The sequence below is a fragment of the Pezoporus flaviventris genome, unplaced genomic scaffold, assembly GCF_033815535.1.
Source record: "Pezoporus flaviventris isolate CSIRO_AGI_PZ_B2104156 unplaced genomic scaffold, CSIRO_AGI_Pfla_v1 ptg000041l, whole genome shotgun sequence".
Classification (NCBI taxonomy): Eukaryota; Metazoa; Chordata; class Aves; order Psittaciformes; family Psittacidae; genus Pezoporus; species Pezoporus flaviventris.
Genome location: NW_026892589.1, coordinates 4,524,060 through 4,550,169, shown reverse-complemented (window position 1 = coordinate 4,550,169; position 26,110 = coordinate 4,524,060). Strand labels below are relative to the sequence as shown.

At 41.6% G+C, this 26,110-nt stretch overlaps 1 protein-coding gene across 1 annotated transcript; it reads right to left on the bottom strand.

Annotated features, from left to right (window-relative positions):
- Positions 1-13: 13 nt before the first annotated feature.
- SFI1 (SFI1 centrin binding protein) lies at positions 14-26,110 on the bottom strand. The gene is made up of 29 exons (XM_061465897.1): positions 25,257-26,110; positions 24,179-24,250; positions 21,932-22,039; positions 21,597-21,691; positions 19,861-19,978; positions 19,488-19,587; positions 17,962-18,118; positions 17,292-17,453; positions 16,796-16,866; positions 15,757-15,849; positions 15,297-15,394; positions 12,773-12,854; positions 11,712-11,890; positions 11,407-11,482; positions 10,535-10,630; positions 10,042-10,118; positions 9,293-9,395; positions 8,809-8,905; positions 7,985-8,145; positions 7,497-7,571; positions 7,131-7,205; positions 6,576-6,752; positions 5,601-5,842; positions 4,603-4,698; positions 3,217-3,466; positions 2,377-2,524; positions 1,518-1,641; positions 787-889; positions 14-255 (listed from the first exon to the last, which is right to left on the bottom strand). The coding sequence occupies exons 1-29, from the start codon at positions 25,436-25,438 to the stop codon at positions 148-150; spliced, it is 3,525 nt and encodes a 1,174-aa protein (XP_061321881.1). The 5' UTR covers positions 25,439-26,110; the 3' UTR covers positions 14-147.

The following is a 26,110-nucleotide window of genomic DNA, read 5'->3' as shown; positions in this document are numbered from 1 at the left end:
GGAACAAACCAAAGCAAGCAAAAAGATTTAATTTATCAAATAAAATTGCCATACATAGTCTTAAGAGAATGTACACATTCCCATCCTCCCCTGCTATGAAAAGAGCAAAGAATCCTACCCATGAGTTGGAATATTGGTTCAGATGCATTATGTGTTGAGAGCAGTCTGGATTTCATGCAGGCGGGCAACCAGGCTCTGCACATGATACCTCTCTTTCTGTTGTGCTTTGGTGAGAGCGTTGATCCTCACCTGCAACTGAAAGTGAAGAGAACCGCATAAGCTGTTGATACAGCAAGACAGCATTTAGCCTGACAGAGGAAGAGTGAGTAAACTCCAGCTGCCCTCTTAAGAACCATTAAGTGTTCTTAAGGATAGTGTCACTCAGGAACAGCCAAGTACTGTCTAGCTTAAGAGCTAACAGTTAAGTACCCATATGGCTGTATTAAAACCTGGGCACTGGCAGCAATGCAGATACAGTCACTGTAGTGTAGTTACACTGTCCTGAGAAATCTCAGGGAAAAAACACTGAATCTATTAAGGCCTGCTATGGAGCTTGGAAACAGCCTTAGGAAGGGCTATTGGAGCTGGAGTTACATTTCTGAACAAATAAGATGCATCTACACAGCAGCCTGTTGTGCTTTTCAGTCCATTTCTCATTACAAGTCTTAATTCTCTTGGCATGACAACAGGTTACTACAAAATTGCTCACAACTGCCATCAGCCTTTGGGCTAAGTGCATAGCATAGTGATTATCACTTAAGTAAGTTGAATTTGCTGTTTACAGACCTGATTCAATTCTTCCTGAATATCTTGTACACCACCTTGGTCCTCTGGTTGTGTGCTGGTTTCTAGCCACTGCTGTAGAATATCTGCCTGCTGCTCACAGGACCTGATAAAATGGATTAAAGGATTCTTATGCCAGTTAGAAGCTCAGCAGTCTAAACCAACTTACACTTGTGATTGATACTTGCAATAAGACCCAATTTCTTGTCTCGAACCAGTGAATGGTAAAAGTCTTAAAAAAGAGATGCTGGAATGCAGAGAAACCCATCTGAAAATTGTTTACATTTCCTGCTGCTTGTTCCTGACCTTTCCCTTTCCCAACAGCCCCATTTTCTTATAAGCATTTTTGTAAATGTGTTCTAGTAGAGAAGTTGTCAAACACCAACCATACACTTGGAAAAGCTAAGTCCTCATGATAAAAGAGCTAAAAGCTCAAATTCACTCTGCCAAGTTCATTTGTACCACCTTCAGATTACACCCTGTACCTCTGTCATGCTTTCACTAACAGCTGCCAAAGGTATAATTAAGCCACTTGCTGACTACAAAAGAAGTGGCACATGTACTCTCTCCTACCTGGAGTGAACTCTTAGAAAATCAAAACCTCTGGAACTTTCCTGTTTCATTCACACTTCTGCTGTGAACAGACTGGGCAGTTTAAAAGTAGATACATACAAAAAGTGTAATATCAAGAACATGAAGCAAGGCTGGATAAATAAAAGGGCTTTGCAACATACTTGAGTTCTTGCTTCCTGCTGAAGTAGTACTGCATCTGCTGTTGGATGTGTCGGAGTTCAACTTCCAGCTTCCTCTGTAACATCATTTCTTCTCTGGAACTGTGCTCCCTTTCTTCCCTTTCAGCTGAATGGAAAATACAAGGCACAAGCAATGGAAGGGGAGCAGACTTTCACTGTTTCTTCTTGTCAACGAAAGGTTAGTAGATAGGAAACAGGGACCCTCCCGCAGTCCTTTCCACAGTTTTTTCACCCTGTGACATGTACCTATTTGCCCAAAAGATCAGGTACAGGGAGAGGGAAGGAGCCCTGACAGCACTGCGAGCTCCAAAGACTCAGTTTAAACATACACAAAAAAGATAAATGTGAATTATTTAGTACTGCAAATGCTGGTTTGGCAAGCATTTAGTGTTTTGTATTTCTAGAATGAAGTCAGTCTAGTCACACAGAACACAAATTTCATGCCCTAAACACTGCACTGGGAGGTGCTTAGACACCTTACGTCCCCTTTACAACCATACTGTAAGTACAGAGAAAACTCAGAGAATTCTTCCCTCCTGAAATGAGGGAAGCATTCAGCCTCACATACATGAACATCCCAGCACTCAAGGACATTCTTCCTAAAAAAAGCCAATCCCTAGCAGTTCCCTTCCTCCAATCCCCAGAACAGTATTAGCCCCAGTTCAGCAGAATCCACAACACTCTAATTACTGTCCCAAAAAGGAATGACTGGTTTTCTTCACCTCCTGAAGAAGGCACGCAAGACTGTCTCGTCTCCCTGATGTTTTGTGGAGCTTACTTACACTCTTGCAGGTACTAGAGGAGGACACACAACTGCTACAGTTAGGATATGAGGACCTACCTGCAGTCTGGTGACTCTGTTTTCCCACCAAGGTTTCAGGTGACAGCAAACGTGGCTCCAAGTTTGGCTGTAACTTCTTCTTCATAGAGTCCTGTTGAAAGTCTTGGGAATGGGCTCCTCTGTGACCACTCACAGGCTGACCTTCTCTCTACAAGGTCAAAATGATACCATGTTTTTTCCCCTCAAAGGGTTCTCTTGAGTAAGCCCTACAAGTAGAATGCACCTGACCTACTCAACCCTACTCCCACTCAAACACCCCCTGTAGTCACCGAGTCCCTCTCGTAAAATACCACAGAAGAAGAGCTTAAGAAGTAGGCATTTCGATTTCTAGCACGGAGATGTTTCATCAAGATTAACACCACCCATTTGGCGTGGAACAGGAGGTTGAAATGCAAGCAGCTACTTGCAGGGGAAGTGAATTTCAACTTTTGGGACTGTCAGCTATAGCCACTGTTCCTAAACTGAGTTGCTCTTAAATCCCTGTGATCTGGTTGGCAAACTATAACTGCTCTGAACTCCTTGAAGGAGGAGCACTCTCAAGTCAATTGCTAGGAAAAGCATCCAGCTAGGAAGGACACAAGACCAAGAAAAAGAGGCATGAAATACATGTGGATTGGTCAGCTAGTAAAACATTGCTTCAGACTGGTGGTAAAGAGCTCTTGGGCATTCAGAGCCAGTTAACTCGGTCAGCTTTTAGGATGACAGCTAGAACAAGAAAAGAACAGCCCAAAGGCCAGATGGCCACGCCAGCAGCTCCACAGGAAAACCCAGCAATAAGCAGCATGCATGTTGAGAGTAGCCCAGTAAGCACACTAGTTCTTCCTTCAGCAATACACTCACCATTTCTGCTCCAGCTTTCATTTGAGGCATGAAAGACGAAGGAGACCTTAGCTCTGGCCTCTGAGTAGCACGGTGCACATCATTTGTCCACAGTGGTAAAGCATGTGCAAGAGATGGGTAAGATCGAGTGGTATTGCCCATTTGAGACAGACATTTAGGGGTACTTCCTTCCACTTCAGGTGTTTGCATTAAGTTCCCAGTCTGCCCAAGACATTTGTTCACAGATGTATGCTGAAAGGGTGCCTCTGGTCTGTAAAAGAAGGAGGATGAAGTCATCTTGTTATTCCCTTGCATACAGCTTTCCAGTCAGCTGCTTTACTATGAAGGGAAACCCGAATTTAAAAGGGAAAAAAACAAAACTACCAAAGAGCAAAAACTGCCCAAACAAACAAAACCAAAACACCACAATGATTTCAAAACCAAACCAAAAAAGCAGCAGAGCAGCAAAGGATTCCATTACTCCTCCTGCCCTGCTCTAAATTCTCCAAATGAATCCAGGCTGAAACAATTTCTCTAGACCTGTGAATTCAATCCATTAACAAAATCCTGCCTCATATTGGTTTGGGACAAGAGAAAGAGGGAGCAGGATCGGCAATCTCAGATGGGTTTTGAGAGGAAACTGATTGATATTTGCCTTTTCTAAAGCTAACTACAGAACAGTTTCACAGGAAAGTTCAGTCTAAACATCTGCTTAGAAGCAATTTCAGCTCCTATAACAAGAGCAGTTTCAGCTCCTCAGTTTCAGGGCTAAGAAGTGCTGCCATAACTCAAACAAATGCAGAACGCTCAAGACAGTGAAACTGCTGCTTTGTTGAACATTCTCAGCACAGACCTTTGGGGGAAAATAAAAATTACAAGAAAATAGCTCCTTTTAGAGCAGCAAAGTTGATTCAGCCAAGACAGAAATATTCAGTTCTGGCTCTGCATTCCCAGAATCAGTAATGACTCCTCAGTAGATTAGTTAAATCCAGACCCAAGCCTGGTGTGGAGCAAACACGATCTACGAGCCAAAAAGCATCCTGCACAGCTCAAACTTCCAAGTTTATGTGGCAAGACTGACAGAAAAACAGCTCATAACTTTACTTATTCCCTAAGCTCATTCATTCTGTAAGGAAGTGATGGGCCCTATCTTGCCCTCAAAATCTCTCACTAATGAAACAAAGGCCTTGGTTGCTGTTTCATTAAAGTTTGTTTTTCTTGTCTGCTTCTTATAAAGAAACCTGATGTTTTTAAGGTCAGGATGGCCTTTTGGTAGCAGAGAGCAATGCACCATCCATAACTACTGAACATTCTGTATTACGAAGGTCAGGGGATTTGAAGGAATAAGCATAGCATATCCCACTCTAAGCCACCCTATTTTTCATTACTTTAAAAAACAGACTTTACCTAGAGAAAGGAGATCCCAGCAGTGCCTTGCCTTCTAGAGAGCCCAGAGGGAAGTCAGGCCTCTGTGGTGGTAACCTTGCTCGTTGGATGGTATTTCTGAAAAGAACAAACAGAACCAAGATGTATTTTAAATTAGCATAAGCTGGCATTGCAGCTAAAGAATCAGTGCTAATCATTCATCTCTGCAACATTCCCCTTGTATGCAATAATAATGTTTAAAGACTACATTTTGACCTGTATTAGTGTCACAATCTGGTTTACTGTATGAAGGATTGTGCCAACACAAGGAGTGGTGGAAAGGACAGAACTGAACAAGACAAAACTACTTCTTTTGCAGCATATACTAACTTAAAGAAATGTGAACCTAACACCTTATTTCCCTTTAAGGCTCCTGTCCTGGACTGAGAAGCTTCATGGAAGATTCTTCCTTGAAACTGCCCCATGATCAGAAATTTTTAAGGAATAGCTTCCCCAGGGGAAAGAAAGGGACAAGAAGAAAGTTCCATTTCTGCACTGCCACGATCTTGATGTTTATCATTTCAAATATCATGTCAGACCCTGTACTTGGCTTCAGTGAAAAAGAGCTTCACTGACAGCTCTAGGCCACTCAGACAAGATCAGCCCTCATGATGGTAAAAGTCCCATCACAATCATCCTTCAATTGTTTCCCCGTGTTCTATGACAAGTGACTAATGCTCCACGAATTCATAGTTGCATATTGAGAAAAACAGTGGGAAGTACATAGCTGAGCTGATCCTACCTGTCACTGATATTTAAGTAAAAAAATCACAAATCCCTTTGTTATTTGGGGGCTGATGTATTCACTATGCACAGATCTTGTATAATGCAAGACCAGGCACATGACGCAGGGTCAGAGAGAGTGTTAGGGACTACAGACATCAATGTGAGAACTTGGAAATACAAAAATGAGAGACACAGAAGAACTACATAGATGTACAACTACATATTTGCAGGAGGAACTAGAACTTTACACTCACAGATTACTGAGAGCTGGGTCCCCATCAGCAAGGTGAAATGGTAGGTGACTGTATTTTGAAGGCCTTGGCTTTTCCTCTGCTGAATGTCCTCTTCTCCCAGAACTAACATCAGTCATTTTAAACGTCACTTGCTTCTTCAGAGGTAGAAGAAAAGAACAAGGCTTATTTAATTTCTTGGAGAGAGCCTTCTGTTTCCACAGCATGGCACAGCGATACACTGACTGGTGAAGGTTGTAGGCTGCCTGCCAACACAAAGAACAGCAGAGCATTTGATGGCTGAGAATAGGAAGCAACACCACTGCGCCAAGGAAGAACATCACAGAAAGGAACTGAGATTTCTGCTGACCTCACAGCCATAGCAGCTCCCTAAGCTAAATTAGCAGGTTCACTGTGGAAATACTTGGGTAAGAAAAATGAACTGGGTACTTCTGCAATGAGACAGGCTGCACATTGGGAAACAGAACAAACAGTGTCTTGAAAACCTGGTAAAGAGCTTGGAAAACTGCCCAGGACCAAGAAGAGAGCAATCAATACAGGCATCCCTATCTTCCTTTCTACACAACAGAGCTAGGCTAATACTCAAAAGTCAGAAGTGACACAAGCCCACATTTGAAGGTGTAAATGATGCTAAAGCTAAGACAGGACTAGACGCAGCCTCTAATGCTTCATTATAGCACAGACTTTAGAGACCAGACAGTAGCCACATGCAAAGGTTTCATCCAGCAATATTATCTATGGTAGGAATTGCCCAGTTTTGAAATAGCTTCATTAAGAGAGGTTCCAAATTAGCAACACAAGTCTGAAGTTTCTAGTCTCTGCTGTATGAATGGACAAGACCACAGGCAAAAGTGTATGTCAGATCCATACAAGAGCCAAGATGTAGGGCTCCCAGACACATACGTGCACACAAATATACACACAAAGTAGATCAGAGCAGACCAGTGCTGGATGTAGCTGATCATTTGTCTCTTTCACCTCAAGCTGATGCTGGGCTTGGTGCTGTCCTTGCAACTGTTTCAAGCCAGTGGTGTATCTCAAGACCTGGGTTACACCTTCTCTCAGAAGAGCAGCATGGTAAACTCCTGCGGCTTTTTCTATGCAATCTTTCTTCTGCTGTTGCCCTTTGGTAAATCTGAACCAAGCAGCAAATACCTACAACAGGACCAACAACCAGCTCGAGTGTTACAAACACAGGTTCCGGGCCAGGGACTGCCCCCCTGCAGACAGAAACACTTTCCCTTCCACTCGATAGTAATAGGCAGAGCTACAGCACAGCAGGACCCTACCACAAGGGCAAAGAGACAGGGATTTCAGTCAGCTGAGGCTGCATGGGGAAAAAAGTGCACAATTTTTAATCTGGTAAGAGCATTCAGGGTCAATTTTCCAGCATCCTAAAATAACATATAGCACCCCAAAGATGAAAGGAAACAGATATTCAGAGCATGCACGCTGCTAACTGCAGTCAAATCTGTGTATGATCTGCACATCTGCAAATTCATTTGTCTGTCCCTGACCCACACAAGCCCCTACCTTTCTCTGCAATGAAAGGGACCAGTGCCACAATGCTTGCACCATCTTCTGCTTTTCCCATTGTTGCTCCAACAGCTATTGGGGAAAAAAAATGCACAACAAAGAGGTAAGGAGTTTACATACCCCACACCACAAATGCTAACCAGAGCAGCAACCAAACAGGATGTGCTGGTAGAGCTATAGCACAATAACCTACTCAGTTCACCCAGTATATAGGAAGGTGTCTCTTCTGCTAGGGGAACCAAAAATCAAAAAAATGATTAAAGACATTTTTATGGTCCTCATATTCTCATGTGTGAGTGGAGTACGAAGGAGAGGAAAGGATAAAGCAGAAAAGTGCTAGCTACCCAGGGGACAATTCCTTACCCGTGTCTTCCAGCAGGAGAAAGAAGTAGAGCAAAGTCTACGAGTCATTAGCTGATCTCCCAGTCTCCGTAGTAGCTGTAAGGAAAGCAAAACAGTCACTTGCAGGCAAACCCCACTCATCTGAGCCAAAACCTACTAGAACAGAACAGGTATCAAACAGCCTTTATCACCCTCCTTTTGCCCTGTTGAGACAACTCTCAATATCTAAGTGCCCTCTGGTGTAACAATATCTGTATATCTATGAGCCCAGCAAGGATTTCATTAACAGTAAATGATGTCACTCAGGGCAAGCCCAGCTTCTCATCACTTGGTTAGTTCTACAAAAGCTTCTTTGGGCAAGACACTGGCATGTTCCTTCCTCACCAATGCACAAGGCTGCTATGCTCAGTCACTACCATTCCCTTCACCAGCAGGCACAGCCCACTCCTCCACACCTGTAACTTCCCACCCTGGCTCACTGGCTTGGGGAGGTTGTTGATCCTTCTCACCATTTTCCCAAGGCACTGCTGATGATACTTCTTCCATTTCACCAGGTACTTCTGCAGTAGGTGCTGCTGGTGGTGCTGTGCTGCCCTGTGCTGCTGAGCCCTCAGCATCAGAGACTCCCTAGTTAAGTCCTTCCAGTGAAGAAACATGGTCTGTAAACACACTGTTAGGAGAAGATAAATTAACTCGGAGAGTATCAAGTTATCAGCTACTTTTCCAGACTAAGACTGAAAGTATTTAAGTATTGCTTTAAGTATAATTAAGTATTGCTTTAGCAATACTTAACACTGACAGTACTCAGCACCAGGAAGAAGGATTGTGAAACACTTCAGGTAACGGTCAGTGAGCCATGACTTGCAAGTCTTCCCTGCTGCCATTGACATTCTTTATAATCCTTAGGAAATCATTTGCCCTTGCTGCTTCAGAGTCCTCATGTCAAGAGAGAAGGTCGCTGGTACCATGAAAATGCTTGAAAAGTTTGAGGGCCTTTCTGTATTAATTACTAGAGAAAGATTGAAGCAGCAACTGATAAAATTACTTGCACTGCCCTTAAAATAGAGACATCTGAGCTTCTCAAAATTAGTAAATTTTGAAACGGAAAATTCCCTTGAGGAAAGACAAGGAACCAATAGAGAAGCAAAGTAGCACAAGCAGCCTTCAACTGGTCACTGGAGTCCCAAATCCCTCCCCATTCTATGGGGACATCCTTTGTAGGCTTAATAGACATCTGTACAGATGACACAAAAGACTGCTCTACTGAGCCATGTCTAAGAATCATACATAGATAACTAAGTCTTTTGAGAGTTTAATATCTCCATCAACTCACCTATATCCAAATGTTTTCTGGCCTGCATCACAGCCATCATCTTCTGCTGACGGCTACACACTTGGAGCAGGGCAGCGTACCTCCACTGTGCTAACACCTGAAGGTGCAATACAAACAAGAGACAGGGTACAGACTGACTGCAATGTTCTTTGGAGGGAGAAGCAATGTAGTCCACACTGCTGACAACAAAACCATTTTCATTTCAGTTTTCACATAAGGCTCAGCAAGACAGTGCAAATTTCCTATGAAGTAAATACAGCAAAGGGTCCCCCTGCAGTTTTCATTCATTCTCCTTTTCCATCCACCTGCCTTCCCCCCCACCTCAGGTACTACTACTATGCTGTACCATACTATTGATCCTCCCTTCCTGCTAGGAAACGGGGAGAAAGTGTCTCTTAGATTAAGTTTTTGGTCCTGCATTACCTGACCCATGCATGAACAAGCATCTGTACTTAAGACATCGTATCTGCTGTAGAGACCCTACCTTTGACAGGATTGCTCTCCTGTAGTGCTCATCTGCCTGAATAGCAGCCTTAGTTTCACATACAAGAGCAAGAGCATTTTCTCTCCACGTACATAGAACGTGCCTGGGTATATAAATATATAAAAATTAAAAAAAAAAACAAACAAAACCCATTAAGAATGATTCTCACTTGTTCACTTGGCACCCTCCAACTCACAGGGGAGCCAAAGCCAGCTCTCTCTATAAACTCAGTCTTGCAAATCAACTTCTGCCCCTTTGAGTCTATGTTGAAGGCAGTACAAAATTGGAACACCCCTTAAATTCAGCATCTTATGCCAAATCAATCAGGCTCTGCAAGTGACTGTGGCTGTATAGCATTAAAACAAATGAGGTAGTTAAAACTAAAGCAACTACAAACCAATACAAAATTATCTTTAACCACTCTCCTTACTCTTAATGTAAGACAGCCTCTACATCTTCCAGGCTGGTTTCATATCATACCCACATAGAATCCATGTGCTCACTGCAGAAACTAATACAGTTTGCTGTCCCTTATGGGGCTAAAATAAAAAAGTTAAAGTAAAACAGAGGGCAATTCTGGAAGAGGTTGACTTCTTCTAGCCAGGTGATCTGCCCAGGAACAGCAATGCACAGCAGAGTCAATTCCCAGCACTGACCACTCAAAAATTTACAAAGGTGGCAGTGAAAGAAAAGGAGTAATTTGAGTGCACTGCAGCCACTTCTCCTGCTGCACAAGGACACAGGCTTACCGGAGCAGCAGTCTGGTGTGCTGGTTCTCCTTGTCAGCTACTTGGGATAGAATACACTGTACCTTATGGTGGTAAGTCTGCAAAAAAAGCAGCAAGAGGTAAAATCTCCCTGAACTGCAACACCTGAGGAGAGGAGACATCTGAAAACTCTTAGTAGCAGCTTTGGAGAGTAGTAGCAGCAGTAGAGTACAGGGGGTGGGGGGAAAATGAGGTTGCAGACACTGAAATCAAAATGCTGCTTTTCCGAGATAAAGAGTCATTACACACTAGTTAATGCCAGCTATGACAGACCCTTCACCAAGCCACATGATTACATTGGTTCTTTTACTCCAAAAAACAATGCTAGAGCTTATATACTCTAACAGCCTTCATTCCACCCTGGTATGCAAGTGCTTAGAGTGAAACAGCATGGCAGCTCTTCTGTTCTCACCAAAGCACTTGAGCACACACACACACACACAAATCCCTCATAGGAAAGGATGTTCCCTCCTACCTTCCAGGCTGCCAAGGTCTTGCCCAGTAATGTGTGCTGATAGTGCATGTCTGCTTGCACCAGCTTCCTCCATTTCTCACGCTGATGTTCCACATACTATGAGGGGGAAAGAGGAGAAAGACCTGTACACATGATAGAGAGAAAACAGGCAGTGGCAGAGCAAAGAGGTAAAAGGACCATTTCCAATCACTGGGGAAACATCTATCCTTTAATCTTGCTGTAACAGTTTTTCACTCCAACTAGTGCTGCATTCTGCTATTTCTCCAGAAGGCCTGGTTCAGGCTTTTTTAACCCTGCCCTTTTTAGAAATCCTCTTGAAGACTGATACAGTTCACTCAAGTTAACAGCTCTGGACCAACATACTAGAGTGTCAACTCTAAAACTCCTCAATACAAAATGCTGCGAGGCATATTTGGTCTATCACATCATGGTAAGCGAAAGGCCCAGCATAAAAGTGAAGAGCCATCTGATAGGGCCTGCTGTGACTTGTACATAACTACAGACCACACCATAACCTTGCAAACTTCTAATTTTGAGAAGGACATGCACAGTACTGGGTAGGGATAATTTCACCATGTTAACTCTGGTTACATTCCTGGGTAAATCTCCTAAACTACAGTCCCATTCTCACTATATTAGAGAAGTGAACAAGAAGTCAAAGAACTCCCTCTCCTCCCTATGCAATTCCTGTTCCACCCACACTGAACTGGTTTTACCCACCTGGAAAAGGAGGGGAGCTTAGGAATGACTAAAATTATTTAAAATAAATTAATTATTTAAAATAAACCATTTCATTTCTAGCCATATGGGTAAAAGCAATCTGTACAAAACAAATAGGATCCAAGCTCTTCCCCATCTGTTAACTCCCTCACCTCCTTCCACTTGTTCCAAGTCTGCTGCAGACACTTTGAATAGTGAAATCTTAAGGCTTGCATCTCCTTGAGCCTCCTATAAGAAAAATCATTATTTCTCCTAAGATGCAACTCATGTTACTGTACCCCTCTAGCATGCACTTGACCCCACATTTGCTATTTTCAGTAAGTCATTTACTGAAAAACAAGCTAGTAGATTCCAAAGCACACATAAGGAGTCAGGATCACTGTGAATTAACAGCTGCCAAAAGTAGGCCACCACAGGACCAATCCAAATCATTCTCCCTTTTAAATAAACTTCTTACTCTGATTTTCTCTCCTGAGTATTTTGCTTCCACAGACAGAAAGCCTTCAGCAGCAGCAGGTTGCTGTAGTGACCTTGCGCATGAACCAAGTTCTCTTGCTCCTCCAAACATGCAGCTGTTCTTCTACGCCAGAAGGACCAGAAACAACGCAATAGCTGCCTTTCAAAATGAAGTGCAGCCTACGATAGGAAGAAAGTGGCAATAAATTCATGGCACAGGCCACTTATAAACAACAGAAGGCAATTTCTTAAAGATGACATGCACAGAACTGCCCAGTGTTTGTTTTCCTCTTAAACATGTCACCCAAGCCCCTTAGCTGTGAGTTTATGTGAATGTATTATAGAGGGACCTACATGCATGTAGATGGAGAAACTGCCACTAGAAAACAGCAAGCCAAAGAGAGGAAAACTACACACTCATCAGTAGCATGAAAGTATGAAAGACTCCTAAGAACCGATAAGCTCCAGAAAACACTCCTGTTGAATCTGCAGGGACTGATAATCGCAGAACACCAACAGTGAGCCATATCTGCATAAGGCCACACACATGCACACTGCCATCAACTAGGAGTTGTGGAACTCAGACCACATAAAAGGTCGCAGTGGCTGCTACAGATAAAGACTACAGAATTATATATACCTCTTTGGGAATGAAGGACCCCTTGAGTGATTTTATGGACAGCTCCCTAGAACCAACCAATTTGTCAGCACCACCCTCAACTTTTTAAATAGGTTGGGATTGACTCTTTATTACCATTATTGTTTCAACCAGGTAACTATGAAATTAACATTTACTGGGTGAGGGAATAAGGGAATGAATGTGTGAACAGTTACCCTCTAGTAACAACATCTCAAAACTACTATTAAATTACTAATAAATAGCTTAACTCAAAAAAGGTGATACTGGTTGTAATCTGTTTCCCCTGACTTGATCCCCCAAAAGGGAAAAGGGAACTTAAAATACCCAAGTCTATCTCATGCCAACTCATGTTCACAGATAGTGACTAAGAAACCATGCCCTCTATTTCCTAAACAAGGCCAGGTAAAAGAGAGTGGATTTACCCTCTTCTCTGCCATTCGGTATTCTTGCTGCTTGCAGGCATTCAGCAGCCACATGTCAAATACCTGTCTCATCAACATCCTCCTGCAAGCAAAAAGGGAGAATGTCAGCACAGGAGAGAATTCCTTCAGAAAAGAGACCATTTTAATCCATCTGCAACTTAAGCAGTTGATTTTTCAAACAATGCAAGCCACCTTTGGAAATCAGGCAGCTGTACTCCTCATTATTCTCTGAGTTAAAAAACAGACAATTTGCTCCCTAAAATCTTACACAGAATACATCAGATTAGTGAATTTTCTGAAGGTATCAGAACTCTCTGCTTTCATTCAGATCATTCAAAGGATTGTTCCGACTTCTGAGCAAATAATTTTATTTATAAAGAATAAACACAAAGAAAAAAAATGAACTAACAACGTTTTATTTCTTCTCCACTGTAAATACAGTCCAATCCCTCCTCCCCTGGAAACAGTTGGAAAATCCTACTCAACTTTCTCTATTTAAAACCAAAACAAATATTGTAATAGGACTTGAAAGAAATTATAATAACAAACAACAAAGAGAAGTGTGGACTGATCTTAACACTGAAGAGGTTCTACCAAAGCCTTCTTTTATGAACACGGTCAGGTTAGTTGCCCTCATGATCAAAGCTTCTTTCTCTCTAGATGAAGATAATACTTGCTAGTCCATGTCCTCTCCAGGGAGAGCCATTACCAAATAGCACTCCAAAAATGCAATTAATATATATTTATGATTGAGCACTATACATCTCTTTCACAGAAGCAGCATATATTAGAAGCCTCCTAGTCCAGAAGTCTGAGCTACAGCCTAGTAGAAAGAGCACACCAGTTATTTCTAGACCTCAGTCATGTGGGTGTACTAATTAGACTGTCAGCAAGTCTCAGCTCTTCTCCAGTCTAAAGAGGCCTAAAAGATACTTGGATTCTTACCAGGTAATTTTTGGTATAGCTGTTACAGCTCATTACAAGTTCATGAGGTGGTAAACAACATAAGTCTTCCTGGAGGGTACTAGCAGTTGCCAGTAAGAGTGTCTCTGATCTGTAGACAGTCACAAATCCCAGTTGATGGTTCTTCTGGGGTACCTCCCAGGTCTTACCACCAGACAACACAACTGGGGCACTGACTTGTGAAACAGCATATACATGCATCAGAGACCAACAGGGAAGCTGAGTTCTGGCAAGCTGCCATGGAAGTTTTACTTAGGACTGGTTGAAAAGCAGCCTCCGACCTCAGAACAAGGAACACACTTCTTATCGTTTGTTCAGGAAATAGGACTTCATTTATATTCTTTCTAAGGAGAAAGGATTGCACACAAAAACGCTCCTGACCCATGAAATCAAGGTATGGCTCCAAAACCAGTGAGTTTGTCTCTTCCCTGGTGAGACAGGCAAGAGTGACACTGCAGCAGCTGTATGCTGCAACTCACCGTCACTAAGCTTGAGGTCCTGAGTGTTTGAGCATTTTCTCTCTCCTTGTCTCCAGAGGATAAGAGCTAACAGCACAGCTGCACTCTCAAAACAGTTGTGAAAAACTCTTAATTGCTTGGAGAAATGCAGCTGCCCTCATTACTCAGCTGCACTCCAAATCTATCTGTGAATCTCCCAAAGAGCAAGCCCATACCCAAGCCAAACCAGACTTTCTGCAGCTTGCTTTTCAACTGTGAAGCCAGGCTTCTCATGACACAAAGGTATGAATCTGAAACACAGGGTGTGACCATTCTCTGTCAATGAAAAGCACAAGGTCCCAAGTCTACTAGGAAGAAGATTCAATGTTAAAGAATACTTATTTGTCTCTCAACTTATGCAGGGAAAAGTGTCCCATTGTCCAGGGAGGGGTCTTACTGTAAAAGCATATAATAGCTCAATAAATCATAACTCTACCTTGAAGAGTCAGCACTGAATCTGTGGGTAAGAATACAAGCCCAAGCAAGGCTTTCAAGGAATCTCAGAAAAGGCAAATACTCTTTCTTTTTCTTCCTCTTCCAATCAATATTCTCCACCTGGACTGATTTCCACAATGAACAAGAACACACTGTTGTAATTCCTGTGCATGTCCATGGCTCCATAATATGCCAGTAAAAGTAGTAAGATGTATCGTTACTCTGAATTTTAAGAGTGATGAGAACCCACAGCATCCATTTACTTTAATAGAAAACAGAAACACCAAGCACCTCTAAAGAAGAAAGATTCCCAGTAATTTCACTCAATTTCATGTTGTAAAATTAAATTAGAATAACTCCAGCAGTTCTAATAGATTTGGCATGACTGCAGTTGTGGACATGGCCTCATTTTGAGTGAATCTAAGCAAGCCTCAGAGCTAGGCTTAGATCAATCTCCCTCTCACATTTCACAGAGAAACAGGGGATGTAAATTCTCCACTACTCATAGAAAATATAAGAGCAACTGGCAGAACGGTCATGCCTCAAAGGTACTACCAGGTTTTAAAAGAGAATCAAAGGCCCACAAATCCCACCTTTGTACAATTTTCTATCAGTATTTCTCTACGTACCTATAACGGGCATAAGCCACTGTTGTTAAGGGCTGCTGCTGCTGTTCTTCCTTCTCTTCCAAATGGGACTTCCAGCGGTTCCAGAACTTCTGCAGCACCTGAAACAGAACAATACACATGAAAAAACACAGATATCAAGGCAGGAAGAGAATCCAAAGACAGACATAATTACATGTCCTACTGAAACCGCATGCTGCAATGGTTGCCTTCTGCACTGTTTCACATGCCAACCTTGCTTTATAATCTGCTATGATTATTTTTTCTGGTAAAAGTCACCCTAAACATAGGAAAAGAGGGGACTAAACTAAGACTGACAATTGACTTACACAGGAGGCTTTCTGTGGCTATTAGCATTTAGCAACAAAGCCACTGATTTAGCAAAAACCAGCATTTTGTAGATGAAAGTGGAAGCCAACAGGACAGCTGAAGAAAAACTAACACAAAGAAAGGTCAGACTCACTGTAACCTGGTGCTGACGGTGTGACAGATTTTTTCTCATCTGCTGAAGATGAGTGCTCACGACATTCTGCCAGAGACCCTTAAACCCGAGCGTCTGTAACAAGAAGAAATGCCCACAACTTTCATGTAACTCAAACCGGCACTCCACAGCTTAGAACTGGCTGCTCCTTACAATCCATGTTTGATGCTACTCCTTGCAACGACTAAGATTTATGAACTTGTCATCAAAGCCACGCATCAATTTCCCCTCACAAATCATCACTTCTCCAGCTAAACTAAAATTCCCTTCCATGTTCCCAGGGTTTTATTATGAGACATCTAACTCCTCATTCAGCTTTCAACACCACTACCCAAGTCCTTTCCCAATCTACCTCCTCCTTCACTTCAAGACTCATAATTTGTTCCTTATCAAGAACAGAAAAGATCCACTCCTCTTTCAGGTCTCTTCTGCACAAGGTCTTTTGATCTACGATCCCAAAATGCCTTGAGATTCAGGGATGAACATAGTAAAGAGCATTCTGAGAGCATCCTGCCTTAAAGTTCTCTTATAGTCAATGTTTTCAATCTATGATCTAAATACGTTTATTGACTGCCACTGCTTTGATGATCAGCACTGATCCACACTTGAACATAATTCAGTTCCAAAAAAGCTGGAGGACTGTTCATGCCTGAGGCAGACAGAAACATTTGAGGTAGTGGTGGTAAGAAAAAAAAGCAGGGAAAAATCAATGGGGAAAATGCACTATCATGGTGAAATGGCCAATAGCATCAAGATTAATCTGCTACATCACCAGCTTCCCAATTGGAAGAATAATTATTCTGGACAGCAGCACAGTTTCCCCATTTGGATTCAACTGGCAGATTTCAGACAGTTGGAATTTAGAAACCTGATGGTAGAGCCAAACTCACCCTGGCAGAAAATGGGGCATTGCCCACTTAACGCCCACACCCCACTACTGGTATTAAAGGCATAGTGCCAGCCAGAAGTATCCAACTTCCCTCCACAGCCTCTTCCACCTGATGCATAACAGTGCTCTTACCAACAGATGATGCCTGTAGTGTTTTTCAGCCAGCTCACACTGCCGTGTCTCTTCCATACACAGTACAACATCTGTCACTGTGTTAAAGGATCTTCTACACAGAAACATCCACCCTGATACATACACAACCTTCTCCCACAGAGGGGCACTAGATCTCCATCTAAATTTGCTTCAGTACTTTAATTTCCAGCACTGTTACCTGCACAAGTTTTGATTACTGTCATGTTCACAGTATGTTTCCAATTCACTGTTAAGTAATCAATTCTTCTCCACCCCTAAATTATCTTCTGCTGGCTCCTAGCTGTCAGCAGGTTAACAAACTGTAATTGCAACAGTTATACTAATTGTTAGTACGGCTGTACATACATCTTACTAATGGTAAGATGTTTGTTGTCACCCACGCTACTGCACAACGTTCCTGCTTATTAATCAGATCTTTTCCCTGAGGAAATGTTTTTAACCTGTCCCTGTTAGCAATTAAATACAGATCGGATACAATGCTTCCAGTGTGCAAAGACTCTCCGTAAGGCAATCCTTGACGCTAGCTTTTCCATGTCCTTTTGGTTAGCATGCATTCTTCTCCTGCACTCCCACGACAGCCGCCAGCTAGAGAAACACCACCGGACTATCCTGCTTCGGTGATGCTCTTGGGCCAGCTCTGGAAAACAAACACACAAATTACTCATTACTTGCTCCATCCTTGGCTCATTTCTATCAGGTAAGGCCATGACACTTAAACCACTGGTTCTGAAGTGACAGAAGCTCTAGCACTGAAATATGGTGGTAAGAATTCACAGTAAGACTCAGCTATGGACTACATTTTTCCTATTGATCACAAAGGCAGTTTTAAAGCAGTAACATACTGCACTCACTGAAGAAGGGAAAGTTAAGTCACTCCATCATTTGCAGTGCAATGACAATGTGCAAGTTTTCATCAAGGGAAATCTAAAGCTTTTTCTTTTAAATCACAAGGAAAGCAAGTTATCTCCTCAATAGTTCAGCATATAACCTTAGCTAGCCTTAGCAGCATACAGTCTAAGTTGCATCTCACTACCTGTTGAGTAAGCAGAAACACTGCAGCATCTCCTAGAATATAAAAAAACATCACTATGCCTTAAGCAAAGGGGCTGAGCCCTGCTCAGTCCTAACTCATCATCTTCACTCACCAATCTGAAGTTTCATTGTTTTGTGAAGGTTTACGTATCCCAGCCATGCTTCCATGCACCTCTTCAACTCCCAGTGCCGATTGTGAGTTACTGCCCTAGTCTCCTTCTGCTTGTTATTCTGGTAGTACAAATACAACTCTCGCCACTGCAACCAAGCCTGACAGTACAATTGAGGAGGGAGGGCAACAGGGAAAAAAAAAAACAGACAAGATTAGGGAAGTAGAATAAAGAAGACAAAAGGAAGAACACAGGAGGAATAGCAAATTCAAGGTAAAATCCATGAGCAATGAGGTATCTCCCCACAAGGTGAGGAAAACACCTAACTAACCAACTGAACAAGAAACAAATCAAAGGAGTGTCAGCACAGACAAGGTCAAAGACAAAGAACTGATATTAAACTTTTTAATTAATACTTTCACACTTTTTATATTAAAATGGCAAAATAATAGGCTTTCAGAGTATTTTCATACGAAAGAGAATCACATCTTGAGATAAGATTTCCCAAGCCATGAGTTTATCTCCTTAGCAGAAGAAAACCAGGCAGCATTGCCATCTTACAGCACAGGCCAAATCAAATATCATTTAATACCTGCATTTAATGACAAGGACAAAGGGCCGGTTCCATCAAAAGAAAGAAAACTTGTTTTCTTTAACACTGTTTTCACCAGCTAGGATGAACTACTTACTGAAGGAGATGACAACCTTTTAAGAATATGAAATGCTGGATTGTATTTTCTTACCCCAAAATGGAATTGAGTATGATCACAGAAATTCATTAGGACATACGAAATGTTGTCTTACAAAGAGGCAGGGTGCTGACAAGCAGCTGACCAGTGCTATCTTGCCTCCTAATGGGATAGTAGATCAGAGTTCAGCTGGATGCAAATACTCTTCATGCCCTGCTCAAAATGCCAGAGCTGCAAACACACACACCTGGTTAACCTCCTATTGACCTGCAGCTAGTTTCTGTGATGAAGAGAACTCCAATAGTTCCACTATCATCAAGCACTGTGTAAGACAGTAACAACTCCTTTGGACAGTCTGCTTCCTAGCAAATACAAGACACGGACCCAGTTTGCTTTGCCTAGATTTCTTGTAAAAAAAATTGGTCTGACCTTCTTCACAGAATATCTCAAGTTGGAAGGGACCTGTAAGGATCATCAAGTTCAACTCCCTGCTCCTCCCAGGACTTCTTAAAACCAAATCATATGACCAAGAGCATCATCCAGACACTCCTTGAACTCTGACAGGTTTGGTGCCATGAGCACTTCCCTGGGGAGCCTGTTACAGTGACTGACCACCCTCTCAATGAAGAACCTATTCCTAATGTCCAATCTGAACTTCCCCTGACACAGCTTCATTCCATTTCCTCATATGTTAATATGCTCGTCCATCTTAAGTACTGCAATTCGCAAAGCAAATGAGTATAAGGCCTATACTTTAATAACCTGCAACATTAGTCATATGTGTATGTGCATGCAACTTAAAAATTAGATCTGGTAGGAGGGGAAGCTCCTGGGACTTACTCGAAATTGCAGGCTCTGGGCCCAATGCTGCAGAGCCAAAACGTTCATTTTATGTCCTGTGCAGCTCTGGTAGCGTCTTCTCCACACTGCCCACGATATGCTGCCAAAGGTATGTTACAGACATGTTCAAATGCAGGTTCCATAGTTCAGTGCAAGAAAACACCTTCCCCTCACCAGAAAATGCATGAACAACAATCTTCAAAATTCACAGTCTCTGGATGTACCAGAAGAATTCAGACACACACACCCCAAAAAGGAGGAAAAAACAATTCTAACATGGAACAAAGTCACTGCAGGAAGAGATAACAGGACACAGGTAAAACCCATGGCATTATGGTCAGTGCCTTTCTGCTTGTTTCCATTCCATTCTCACCGCAAACAGCTTCTTTCCCGGAATGCCCACGCCACAGACTGCATCCCACGTTTTGTCCTTCGGACATCAACATAAACCAGCCAGCACTGCCAAGTCCTGAGCAAGTTTTGCTTCTTTGCTGTGCACAAAACCAAAAACAATACTTCATCTTAAGTTCATGCATGAATGCAGCACTTTTTAACCACTTAAACATCTGAACTGTTCTTTAACTTGCCCCTGAGCTCCATCCCCCTCAGCCCGCAGTGACACCTCGTGGGAAACCCTGAAACAGCACCACCAGCCGCGAAAAACCATCCGGCTGAGGGTGTCGAACGGGCAAGAACCTTTGAAACGCTGACAGCATCATGCCACTTGGTCAGAGCAGCGTGAATTATCAGACAATGCCACTGCTTTGTCTTCAGTGCTTACAGGGCATATAACTGTAGAACAATATTCAGCGTAACAACCTTACTGAGTAAGAATCACAGGATTTTCTTTGTTTCATTTTAAAAAAGAAGTTCATCAGGTTCATCAGTAGCTTTTCAAGAGTTATTCTCTATCACAAGCAGAGAAATCAACCAGAAACAAGTTAAGTTCATTTAGCAAGCTGAGCATGCAGCTAAAACCAGAAGTGGTGCCACGAATTCCAGTTTACCACTTTATGCAGTGCATTGCACTTTCTCCGCACAACAGTCTGGCTTCCCAGAACTGACACTATAGAAGCAAAGTTATTAGAAAAAACATCACTGATTTTATGCCATTTCACACAAACTAGAAAAAAAACAACAACCAACCAAACAAAAAAGCAAAAAACAAAACAGAACAAAAAAAAAAACACCAAGCCCCCCCCTCAAAAAAAACAAAATATCAAACCCCACCACACTTATGGTTTAAGATTTCCTTGTGATCTGGTGAATCAAGTATTAAACTACCTTAGTCACTTTTCTATGTAAGTAACACACAACTGCTTCGGTAAGCACTCTGCCCTCAGTAAGAGAGGAAATAGCCTCTCAGTTTGTTTCCAAAGGCCCAGTCTCTGTAATATTCTGAGGCTACATTCACATGCAAAGAGACCAGTTAACTTACTTTGCAAATCAGCACAGAACAAAACCACAGGATCACCTTTAACACAGGGACATCCTCTCCTTCAGGGGAACATACCCCCTGAAGCCAAAGGAAGTTGCAATCAATATATGCAATTTCATAAGCACGACAAATCCACTGCAAAACAAAGGCTCTACACAGTAAGATACGGTGCATTCAACAGTTTGGGCCTCTTTTCAATTGCAAGACACAAGCGAGAAGGAATAGTGAATACAGATAAGACATGTGCAGTTAATACCCCAGGGAATTACTATCTAATTTCTACAGTCACAGTTGATAGAATTCCAGTAACACATTCTATAAAAAAATAGTTACGTGAACACATATTGTGATAAAGAAAAACAAGCAAACAAACCAACCAAAACACCCCCCAAAACAAACAATGCAATCCAGAGCAGATGGAGTGGCCCTTAAGCTTATTCACTGGCATCCCTAAATAACTAGCTAGCTACAGGGTACTACATCAAACAGAACCCCCCTGCCAGCTTTAAGACAGACAACCATCTGCACCTAAAAGCATTACATTTCCATGGGGTGGGGGAGCGGTGGGGGGAGGTGATGTGCAAACACATACAAGGGACAGAGATTCTCTGTAAATACTGCCCATAGAAATTCCCATCTCAATAGGCCACCCAATAAAGCACTTCACTTACCACGAGACTGTACAACACAGTATTTGTTCCTCTTTCCTTGTTGCTGCCTTACATGGGCTCTCCAGGCCTTGAACATCAAATTGCAGAGAAAATGCCTGAGAAATGAAAAAGTGCCATTCAGTGAAATAGCTACCAAATGCCCAGAGTAGGATTCTTTCAAGTTCCATTATACTCTAAAGATAGGCTGGATAGGAAATATGAAGATAATCAATGAAGACATTGCTTCTGGCCTAGAGGTACTGTTGATGTAATTTGCCCACTGGTGTTAGTAACTCCTTCAGAACCTAAAGAAAATTCCTCATATACACATAAAAACAGGAAGTCATTTCACAAACCTGTAATGGTTTTCTGCTCTGAGGCTGAGCTTTCCTTCTCTGCAAACAGTCCACCACTCCTTCCACTCTCCAAAAGTTTTTTGAAGAATCTTCTGGTCATAAAAGCATCTAAACAGTTGAAAGATTTGGACATATGAAAGGTTGACCACAAATCAGTTTTAATGAAGATTATGCTACCTTTTTTCCAGCCTTGTCTGATTAGCCCAACAGTATCTAATTGCACTTAAATCCCACTATCCTACTGTGACACTTTATTCCACGACTTTATGAAGTATGACAAGAAACAATCAGCTTACTGCCTGTAAATACTTCACATAAAGTCAAGGAAGGAAAGACAGATGTCGCCAACTCCAAATATCAGTGCTAGTTGACTTCAGACCTATGAATAACTTGTATCTCTTATGCTCAGTTCTGTGTTTTACTTTGTTAAACACAAAATATTTTATGTATAGAAATAAATACAAAAGCTACTTCAGCTTTTATAACACTTGGATTGTTCCCTTATGTTCTTAGAAACAGCTGATCTTAGGTCATCCTAAATTTAAAATCTTCTTTAAGAACACTTAAATAGGCTTAAGAACTCCCTCAGCTAGTTGCACATCACCCACACTAAAATCAAAGCTGTTCATCTGCTCATGTACCTTCTCCTTCCAATGGCTGCTAAGCCATGCACAAAATGGATTCACAAGTCACATATAGAACAGTCTCTGCTTTTATACCCAGATTTCATTACCACACAGCTGACCATGTAAGAAGTGATGCTACATTTAAACGGATTTGTGAATAACTGAAAATTAAAAGATAGGAGGGTCTGCATGAAGGAATTAGGATTTTGATCATCTAACTAAAAATAATGGTCATTATCTACTACTTCAAACAATTCATGGGTTTTTTTTCATTTTAAAATATTTTATCAAGCATTTTTCCATGTGATCAAGATGACCTGGGCAGCAGCCTAAGAACTGGAAAAGTTCTTCTGAAACTGGAAAGTCTCATCAACAGGAATACAAATACTTTCAAAAACATTCTTCTGCTTTGTGACAGAGAGGAGGAAAACAGAAGGACCCATGAAAACATACAAGCTAACAAACAAAAAGCACGCAGACTCACAACCTTTGATCACAACTACCCCACCAGCTTAATGAAATTGGTCAGGTCTGTAGTAACAGGATTAGGCTTGGAATACCCAGAGATCCCTCAGTAAAACACATCTGAATCCTCTCACAAGTTGCAGTTCAGGGCTACCTACCCCGAGCCAAGTTGCTAAGTCATTCCAAGCACTCAAGCAGAAAAGGAAAAAAAGAAAAAAGAAATGAGCTCTATATGATAATTATTTGGACTTGGTGCACTAACAGAACATTGCAATTATAGATAACTGGGGACTCTGAAGTCTAAAAAGGCAATTCATTACTGCTTATGCTACTAGCCAAACTTCATAAAATGTACTTTTACTCATCCGCCTAAAAAATAAATAAAAGAAGTAATCATTGTCCTGAATTTAGACACAGCCAAAGCAGTGCAAATGCAGCATATGGGATAGCAGAGTAGAGAGGTTCACAGAACAACTTCCATTTACCAGCTAGGGCAGACATACATGTACAGTGTATTCCAACTACATACAGTCAGATACAGTACAACGAAACTGGGTAACTAAGGGCCTGATCTTATTCTCACTGTAACAAATACAGGTCTTCCCACTGGGAACTGCTGCAATTCCCAAGGGTGTGGTCAAACAAGAATGAACATGCAAATTAAAGCAAAACAAGAAAGAAGTATCCAAGTGTTGGGTTTCAGTAGCTGACAGGTGGCTAAAAACAGAAACAAATTCTCTGCCACAGGTATTTTAGACAGTTACAAAGCATAAATGAATACACATTCAGAACACAGTGCAAACACTAAAATGAACTGAACTGCAAGACCTCTAGTTGTAACTTTGAAAAATTATTCATTTCAAAGCAGGTACCACAACCCTACCCCAGCATTTATATGCACATACAGTTCAACTACATCAAGACAACCACGATTCCATGAGTTTAGTTTGTAAAGTTAAACCATGATTATCAAAAACAGTCAAAAAACAGGAGGAAGAAGAGTATTCAGTGGAAACCTTCAAGTGATCTCTAAGACATCCATCCAGGTATTTTCTGTGCAGCCAGTACTCTCGGCCCAATGGTACAGCACTAAGACATAAAAAAAATTTAAAAAGGGAAGAAAAGCCCCCAACTCAACTTCTGTAATTTTATATACCTGGCTTTGGAAGGGAGAACTTGTCCAAATGTCTTTTTTGCCCATATATAGAAGAATTTGTTTGCCAGATACCTGGAATGTAAGGAAAGGTTAGTTGCCTTTGCACTCTTCCTCTATTAGTTCCAAGGCGGCAGTAAAGTAAGAAGTTTTATGCTAGTTTCAGTAATAATACCAAGGATCTGGTTTTCAAAGATCAATGCCTATATGAAATATTTACCCCATGAAATCAGTACCATTAACAGGACTATTCACCAAGCAAAATTGCATCATTATAAGACACACTGGGACATACTTCCTTAGAAAACCCAGCCTGCTGAAACATCTTCCAAGCAGTCCACTTACACCCACTTGATACTACTGAGGAAGCTGCTAATTAACTGGGGGGCCTTTCTGGGATTTAGAAGCAATAACATCACTGTCTCCCTGAAGTCAACTGAGTCAGACTTGTTTCCACAGCAGCCAGCCTAATGATTACTCCTGCCTGAAACCAGCAGCTCTCCTTCCTACCTCCCCCACAGCAGTCCTACTTCTCACCCAGCTCCTCCTTGTACCAGTTCAACTCACTAATCTGTGGCTGTGAGGCTGTCACCTTCCCCCCCTCACCATCCCTTTTTTATTTCCACAAAGAGATTTAAGAGTTAACTGACACACAGAGGGCCCCAATAAGCACCAAAGACATCAAGGTAATTAATTAAAGCACAGAGTCATGAATAGGCCCTGCCTCTTTCAGCAGGGCTGAGTTGCTGGATCAGCTCCGGTTGTTCAACACATATTAGGCTTTTAATCTCTAAAGAATTGCCATCCCACTTTTGTCAAGATTCCTTCAACAAACAAAAGAAACACAAGAGGTGGGCAAGATTAAATCATTAGTCTTTCTACATTAGAAAGTAAAAAAATTTATGAAATTTGACTGTGCCAATGCATGTCCTCAAGTCACCACAAGATACCTTCAGAACTGTCTGGCATGCCTGTGAACAAAAACCTTTGCCTTAGCCTGCACTTAAACTACTAAAACCAGAGTTCTTCAGGTCTGATCCCCCTGCTCCATTCAGTGAAAATTATGTTTTGTGTTTAGCACCTGATTTGGCATTCTTTTGCCCTTCTCCTTCGACGCCAGGTATACCAAACTCGATCCAAACTCTCATGTGTGTCATGAAATTGATGTCTGGCAGACTGGGGAGCAATGGATTGCTCAGCTGCGTGCATCTCATGCCCAGGTAGTTGTTGGATTTCATATATCTTCATATGCATCTTCTGCATCTTCAGAGATTTTGAACTTAAAAGGAAAGAAGAAATATTATGTGTGTAAATATATTAACTTCAAACAAGTGGCATGATTTCAACAAGTTAATCTCTAATGAAGCTATACAATCACATCTAGAAGTTGCTGGCTATGAAACATTAAAACACATTTTTTATCTCTTTATCAGGCATTTTTCACTATCTAGAATTTTAAGGTTGTTTCCCCAAGACAAGCAGGAAGATGTATTTCAGGGCGACCACATCACAGACAATTCCTTTCTCCTCTAAAATTGAAACGAAAAAGCACTAACATACATTTGTGCTTCCCCTCCCATGTGTGTTCATACAGTGTGCCTTTACAGAGAACATCTGAATATGTTTTTCTGCCTTTTTTTCCTCAAACATTATCAACATACTCTGTCTATTGCTGATGAATTCTCTTGAGGACTAGGGAACTGAAGTGATAATTACTCATTTTAACAGGAAATGCATTTACAAAGTTATTTTCCAAGGAGCTCTATTCTAGCTTTGCTCATATTTTAACTAAATGTGTTGCTTTAATAAAACTAAAAATCCCTTCTAGTTTTTTACCTATTTATCATCAAAAAGCAAAATTTGGTATATTTTCCTATCACAGTTTATTTTCACACATAGCTCTAATCTGAAAAACAAGTATGTTTTTATGAACTC

Excerpts from the sequence above, each read along its gene's own strand:
- SFI1 (XM_061465897.1), bottom strand. The coding sequence starts at position 25,438 with ATGCAGAAGATGCATATGAAGATATATGAAATCCAACAACTACCTGGG. Across the intron at positions 5,843-6,575 it reads AAGCCCAGCATCAGCTTGAG|GCAGCCTACAACCTTCACCA; the intron begins GTGAAAGAGACA and ends TTGTGTTGGCAG. Across the intron at positions 1,642-2,376 it reads ACAGAGTCACCAGACTGCAG|CTGAAAGGGAAGAAAGGGAG; the intron begins GTAGGTCCTCAT and ends TTTTCCATTCAG.